Source organism: Clavelina lepadiformis, chromosome 8, assembly GCF_947623445.1.
Source record: "Clavelina lepadiformis chromosome 8, kaClaLepa1.1, whole genome shotgun sequence".
In the NCBI taxonomy this organism is placed as follows: Eukaryota; Metazoa; Chordata; class Ascidiacea; order Aplousobranchia; family Clavelinidae; genus Clavelina; species Clavelina lepadiformis.
The window spans coordinates 6414285-6421798 of record NC_135247.1 but is presented as its reverse complement, the minus strand read 5'-3'; the positions used below and the strand labels follow the sequence as shown (position 1 = coordinate 6421798).

Genomic DNA, 7514 nt, shown 5'->3' with positions numbered 1-7514 from the left:
ATAAAAAAAGTCATATTACTACGCAAATGCGGCAGAGTCTGAGTATAAATTCAGGCCCAATTGTAGCCCGAATTTTTGTTAAAACTCAAACCCTAACCCAGCCCGACTTACAACTTTATACTATTAGCGGGCATTTACGCTGCGTACTTTCTTCAATCTACCAGATAAGCGTTACGTAAAAAACATCGTACTTTTTACAAAAGTAGAACGAGCAAAAGCTTAAACAGGATGAACCCATCAAGTGCCCGATGCCTGAAAAATAATTTGAACAAGCTTTTCTAGATGAATAATAATTCACTATCACTGTTTAAGTAATCTACTTGCTCTGTCCATGGAAATCTAAGAGCTGTCGAATGTAATAATGATAAATAACAGTTCGAAATAAGTTCAGCAGCACAACGTGAAAATGCATGGAAACAGTGGCATTGATTCAACTACCATGAGCGTAAGCACGCCCATTTCTTTTATTCAAGAATGTGAGCGTGAGTGCGAATACGCTCATTTTCTGATCGACGAACGAGCTGAGCGTTGCTTTTGTTCAACGAGCGCTGCTGAGTAGCTCTGTCGTCCTATTAGTGTTACACCTCGCACAACTGACCATAGTTTACACTTTTTTGTAACTTTCTAGCTGCTACACCGCAAAACCACGTGATATGTAGGGTTGCCATACCGTCCTTATTTCTAAGATTTGTCCTTATTTTAAAGGTCTGTGTCTTGGAAAATATTTTTGTCCTTTTTTTCTAAGAAACGTCCTTATTTTCATTTTCGTCCTTATTTTTAGGGCAGAGGTTCGTATTTTGGACATTCTGACACCTTTAGTATACCATTTTGTACCAAAGAGATACCAAAGTTAAGAACATGCAGATAGTGTATCGTTTTTTTTTTTTTTAGGAACATTGGTTGCTTTCTCCTGTTGTGCACTGTTTAAGGTGGTATTCGTCTTTCTTTTCCTAGTCGTCCTTATTTTTGAGTTGAAACCGATGGAAGCCCTGTCTCCCCAAACGCGCGACACACAATCTTCGTATACTTGGTCTAGTGAATTATTTTGATCGATTAATCACTTTCAACAAAGTATCCGACGATTGATATTTAAAGTTTAGATTTTCTTCTCTCTTCATCTCGTAACTCCCTTCTCAGAATCTTCCCACTCGCACTTTTGGGAATGAAACTACGAAATTCGATCCCTCCTCTAAGTTGCTTGTAGGATGATACTTTTCCTATTTGAAGCACAAGTTTTGTATTAGTTAAATTGACTTCAATTGAAACACAATAAAAGCATTCACTTCACATCTGCGGTTATAGTTACCGTTCACAAACGCATGTATGTCAATTTTGCTCAGATGAGGATCTGTGGCCACCACAAACGCTTTGGGAACTTCTCCGGCTTCAATATCGGGGACTCCAATGACGGCCACGTCAGAGATTTTCGGATGACGTAAAAGAAGCTCTTCTAACTCGGCCGGAGCAACCTAAGTATATTCAAAAGTTGTACAATTAAATTTAGCTTTGGTCTAAAGCAGGGGTTCCCAACCTTTTTTGCTGCTCGTACCCCCTTGTCAGGTCAGAGCATTCTTCGTACCCCCAAAAAAATTCTGATGGAATTTTTCATATATATTTTGCTAAATTTATAGCTCAATTAAACGTTAAACCGGTATTTCACACAAAAATGCAAAAATCATAATTTGTGGCCCAAGGATCTTCGTACCCCTTGATGTTCAATCTCGTACCCCCAGTTGGGAACCCCTGGTCTGAAGCCAAACTATGTTGCCATAATCGCAAACCTGAAATCCTTTGTATTTGATCAATTCCTTCAAGCGATCAACGACAAACAAGTATTCATACTTGTCATAGTAGCCGATATCCCCGGTACGAAACCAACCGTCAGAGTCGAAGGATCGTTTCGTGGCAGCTTCTGCCTTGTAATAGCCTTTCATCACCTGTATTTTGCATTTAGTTACAAAGTAATGAAAATATAACAATCGCAACGTTTAGTTATGAGCTTACTTTAATACCTGGGGACCTTTTACACAAATTTCGCCTTCTTTATACGAACCAAGCTCCTTGCCAGTGTTTGGATCCGTTACCTTTGGGAATCACAGAGTAGCGTTAACTTTATCACACAATAATTAAGATAATTAATCAACAAAGTTTGACCTTAATTAATGTATTTGGAGAAGCATATCCAACGGATTGAATTGGAATGTTAACATCAAGCGATGACACGACTAGCGGAACGGCCTCTGTTAAACCCCAGCCTGCCAAATAAAACAAACTATATTAAAGCATTTTTAGAAATATGAGAATCGCAATGAGTCATTTCTGCCTGGTAAACGATGTTGGACATTATAGTAATCTTTTAAAACATTACCTTTTCGTAATTGCGACGAAGAAAGTAATTCAGAAATCGTGTATAAGCTACAGTTGCACATAGCCGTTTGTAACTCACCTTGATACAAACGCACGTTTAGTTTTTTCATGACTTGCTTGGCCACACCATCTGGTAGCGGCGCTGCTCCACTAATTATTCTTGAAAGAGAAGATATGTCGTAGTGGGATAGCTGAGGACTGTTACATATGGAAAGGATCATTGGGGGAACAGCATAAAGAAAATTTATCTGAAAAAGTTAAAATAGAATAATTTTCAATACCCGTCTCCGGTACCTTATAGGAATGGTGAAGGCGAGTGGTTTTGTATTAAAAACCATATTGTATGTCGAAAAAAATTTTTCCATTTGATTAAAGCACTTAGTAATGCATCCGATTTTTTCTTGTCAGTTTTGTTTTTATTGCATGTTGGCTGATGCAACTGATTAAATGATAACTAAATAACTTAAGAAAGTGCTGTATGTAATGACTCCACACTAAGCTCTTGAAAATATGTGATAAACAATAAGAAAATTTTTTGTTCCTTTATAAACCTTATGCTCCTGCACGCTGTGAAAAAAACTGTCCACTGTAAATCTTTTCTCCAAAATGGTTTTCGAACCGGTAACTAAAGATAACAAAGTAACCATTCCTCCATAAATATGAAACATGGGAAGCACAAGGTACTGAGTATCTGCCCTGGAGTTTCCAACGGATACCCTACAAAATGTTACCATATGTAAATCAATAGCAGACCGAACTAAGAAAAACAATAATTTCATCTCATGTATAACGAAGTGTCTTGAGGATATTCTCTAATAAATTGACTAATTTTTGTTGAGTACGGTTATCATACCCGATTCAGATCTAATTTAGGGTTTAATGCCAGAATATTAAATAAATCTTCCTTTATAACATATATGTTTCATATATCATTTTTGTAATATAAGTGTAGCCTAAGCCCTAAGGCATGCTTTACTATTAATGATTTTGCAATATCGAAAGCAATAAAACGAAAAGGAGTAGCATATTCCACATAACAAGTTCAATTTTAGTTACTAACACAAGCTTTCGCAAAATTGAGCTTGCTTCGTCAATTGTAACGAAGATAGTAAAAAATGGCAGCAGGATCAAGACACCGAGCCTGACAAAGCAAGCTTAAGCTTGGGTTAATAAAATAGTGTTACCTCATTTTTCTAGTATTTTTACTTGTTCCATACATTGATGAAATCATGGGTCTGTCAATATCAATTTTTATTTTGTTTCAAAATATACCTGCCTAACTCGATGATGGAAACAAGATTTCTCTGAGTGATCATAACACCTTTGGATAAACCTGTAGTACCACTGGAGTAAGGCATCATCACTGTATCGTCAGGATTTACTTCAACTTGATAAGGAAAGTCTAACCGAACATGAAAATGTAACAGAAAATGTATTAGCAGTTCCATTGAAAATTCCAATTGTTACCTTAATTCATCTTGTTTCTGCTTACTTTTTTCGACGGCGCCATCAATCAAGTCGTATATTGTTTTACAAATCGATGTTCTTTCCGCAGATATTATATCCTGTTTTAGATTAAATGGATGAAATCGCTATGCTTATATACACTGTATTACTTAATTGTTATTACAGTGTAATAAGAACTCCAGATTACTCACCTTAATCGATCCAACGCTATGAGACACTTTCACCATTTTGTTGTAGTCACATGCATCCACAAATACCATTTTGGGCTGAGAATTCTGAAACTGTCGAATTATTTCCACTGCAGAAAATAGATGATAATAATGATATGAACACCAGTGTGAAATCCAGCAAACAGTTTGACGAGAGTTGCCCATGTTTGTTTGGTATATCTAGTTTGCTATAAAACTTTGGAGGGACAAACTTGGTTTAAAAATCATTGGCAGTTACAGAAAACAGTTCCAATTGTGATAAACTATGGTAATTGTTCAAAAGTTGGGGGGAAATGCCCTCCTGCCCCCGTGAAACGAGGTCCCTGTTTGGTATAATTAGCTAATTTACCTTCAGTATAACTTGGGTTGCAAGTTGTAACTGCAGCTCCGCATGCAGAGGCTCCAATCATTACAAAAACATATTCGACGCAGTTCGTCATGCATGTTGCTATGATGTCACCTTTCCCGATACCCAGATCGTATAATGCGCATGCGCACTTTACAGCACAATCCCGGATTTGTTTGAACGTAAATGATTCCTTGTTGTCACCAGCATTGAGCTAAAATACGAAACTTAATGTTTGTTAGAGTTAAATTTACGCAGAATCGAATTCAAATTGCAAGGACAACTTGGAGAGTCATGCTTCAGTATTCGACTGTAAGTGTAATGATGCACGAAGCACATTTCATACCGTTTCGAGTCAATTATACGGGAATATACATAATGTATATTCTGAAACAACGATTTGACTCTATATATGACATTATGACTGAACTAAACTTTTACTGGAAAAAAGTTATTTCTTTTTTATAGCTTTTGCGTTAAAACCTAAAGGCTCAGCGTAGGCTATAAGCAGCAACAACAGATGACTTAGTTTTGCAATTTTTTCGAGCTCACAATTACACTTTTATACTTACTACAGCAACTCTGTCGCCATGAGCTTGCAAACATTGAAGCAAATAGTCATGCAAACTCTTGTCAGGAATAGCAAGGTCAGGCAAATGACTCCGAAGAACCATTCTGAATTGCAAATGGAACTTTGCTTGCTCCCTAAGTCATACACTACAAAGTAGTTCAGGAATTTTCTGACTACAGTCCATAGACTAGAGAAAAGTTAATGATTGACTTCTATATGGTTATACTGTCGAAAAGTTGCTGTTTGCATTGGCGCGAAGTATAACCCGTGTATAAACGTACAACAGATGCATAGATAATGTGTAAAATAATTGCTGTGTGTCAAATAGGATACCAAATAGCAAATCTAACTTTATGGTCATAATGTACTGTATAACCACACCCAGGCTAAAAATTTTTCGAAGCTGATCGCAGCTGTTGTCGCTTTGCTTACAATAGATTATCATGTGTTGGTATGACGCCAGGTCTTTGATGACTGTATATGTTACATAAAGCCGCTATTCATATAGTATTGTACAATATTAATTCCGCCACAGAATTAAAACTTTGCCCGGTTGGTTTTCGTCCAGGGATATCTAGAAATCTGTGTTTGTTGTTTTCACCAAATAATATTTTTGCAATGTTCGTGGCTGTTTTGTAATTGAACAACTTATACTGTATATAGTATACTAACGCATACTTTTTTTAGCAGGTAAGATATAGCTTTTGATGCATGTTTTACTTCATTGATCATAAATTTTCAACACTTATAAATAACGCGTGATAAGATAAACACCGACGATCGAAGCCTAAAAACTAATCCATATATAGCCTACCTTTGTATTCTTCGTTAAAAACCTTTTTTAATGATAATAATTTTTCAAAAATACGGAGTCCGTTAGTTGAAAAATTTAACCGTTATTTATAAAATGTAACCATATTGTAAACACAACGTACAAATTAGTTGCAAAAGAAAATTGTGAGCTATTTTACGATCGCGCGTATTATTGTGATAGACTACTATTTGATCTATATACTTTGATATTCGTTTTCAATATCAGACAATCAAGTTAGACCAATAGGCTCAAACTGTTATATAGTATAGCTGTATATGAAGGAATTCGTTATTATTGTAGCGTAATCTTTGCAACTATCGAATTTATGCTACGAAATATTTTCAATATTCAGCTGAAGCTTTATTTTCTTCTTCTGGTTGAAACAATCGCAAAACAATTGTTTTTCATAATATCCATTCTTTCTTGACTTTAATCTCAATGTTTTAATGTTTGTTGTACAGTAATGTTAATCTGAGTTATCATATCGCCAGTGGAATAATTATGACAGAGGGATTTTATATAACTCTATGGATTATATCACAACAAGGCATTGGTAAAATACTGCGCATTCATATCAATGCCTTTATTTTCACCTCTAATAGCCTGCTTATGCTTCGTGGTTTTAATATGGTCATCGAGGCTAACACTACCTTTGTTTGCCACAAAAATAAACGTGCCATATCCACAAGTAATGCATTCAGCTTCGAAATTACTACGTCCTTTTCTGAAACAAGGATACTTCTGGCGTAGCTCATCAGTAAACAGAGTTTTCCTCTTCGGCATTATAATTTATAGCTTGTTTTGCTTTATGGTTGTCTAAATTTAAAGAATAATACAGAAAAATGAAAGCATCTGCTGAGAACTACCTGTATGCTATAGCCTAACTAGACAAGCTTCTGTAAGAAATTTTGAACATAGCCTACCATACAGTAACACTAATCGTAGGCTAGGCCTACAAAACTCACACCTTTGCTTTATTAATGGGCTTTTTTACATGTGAGGTTCTGTTGCAATTTTTCTGGCGCAAGTTTGAACTTAACAGACCCCAAGTTCGAACTTAACTCAACATGCGCGCTTGTAAAACCACGAACTTGTCGAGACCACTAGCGATACTTTCGTTACGGTCTGTTAAGTTCGAACTTGCGCCAGAAAAATTGCGACAGATCCTCGCATGGAAAAAGGCCCAAACGTTACAGAGAACGTCGAACAATGTTTGCAATAACAATCAAGAAGGTAGGGCTGGTAGGGCAATTTGTTGGAAAACCTTTTTTAAACCAGCAATTCAGCATGTTTCATGGCTACAGTAATTTTTTGGAAATAAATACAACGTCTCGCCTAAACGTCATGTTGAAAGTATAAGCAACTAACTCGAAATGCGAAAAAAGAGGACATTTGGGCATTTTTGAGCGTCCTCGGAGGACCATTCACTTTTCTTTAGAAAAGAGGACAAATCTTCCTAAAAGAAGACATATGGTAGGCCTTGATTCAATGGTTTAACTTGAACTTTGTGTCAAGCTAAATCAGCATCTTGATTTTAACATTTCACTGAAGAAGAAAAAAACTAATTTCTTCGATGTGATTTCATTTCGAGGCTTTGCGACAAAAGTTGCTTCTGGGCAAGCATAAAAATCATAGAAGGCTGTAGGCTACATACAAAGTATGGTTAGTTGCTAACCACTTGCCAGTAGTGAAAACTTTGAAACGTTGCACAGATGCAAGGGCTGGCTAACACCGCAGTTA

The 7514-nt window shown here is 36.3% G+C and overlaps 1 protein-coding gene across 1 annotated transcript; it reads right to left on the bottom strand.

Annotated features, from left to right (window-relative positions):
• Positions 1-1026: 1026 nt before the first annotated feature.
• On the bottom strand, positions 1027-6846 carry LOC143469450 (uncharacterized). Its single transcript, XM_076967144.1, has 12 exons — positions 4962-6846; positions 4393-4603; positions 4026-4132; positions 3860-3932; positions 3640-3769; positions 2919-3084; positions 2447-2615; positions 2155-2255; positions 2013-2084; positions 1782-1937; positions 1307-1469; positions 1027-1217 (listed from the first exon to the last, which is right to left on the bottom strand). Exons 1-12 carry the CDS (start codon positions 5061-5063, stop codon positions 1090-1092), a joined length of 1578 nt encoding a protein of 525 aa, XP_076823259.1. The 5' UTR covers positions 5064-6846; the 3' UTR covers positions 1027-1089.
• Positions 6847-7514: the final 668 nt, after the last annotated feature.

What these genes read in the sequence shown, in the direction of transcription:
- LOC143469450 (XM_076967144.1), bottom strand. Translation starts at nt 5,063, where the DNA reads ATGGTTCTTCGGAGTCATTTGCCTGACCTTGCTATTCCTGACAAGAGT. An exon ending in ATAGCGTTGGATCGATTAAG is followed by an intron (nt 3,933 to 4,025) that starts GTGAGTAATCTG and finishes AATCTAAAACAG; the next exon opens with GATATAATATCTGCGGAAAG. An exon ending in AAACGTGCGTTTGTATCAAG is followed by an intron (nt 2,256 to 2,446) that starts GTGAGTTACAAA and finishes TTTATTTGGCAG; the next exon opens with GCTGGGGTTTAACAGAGGCC.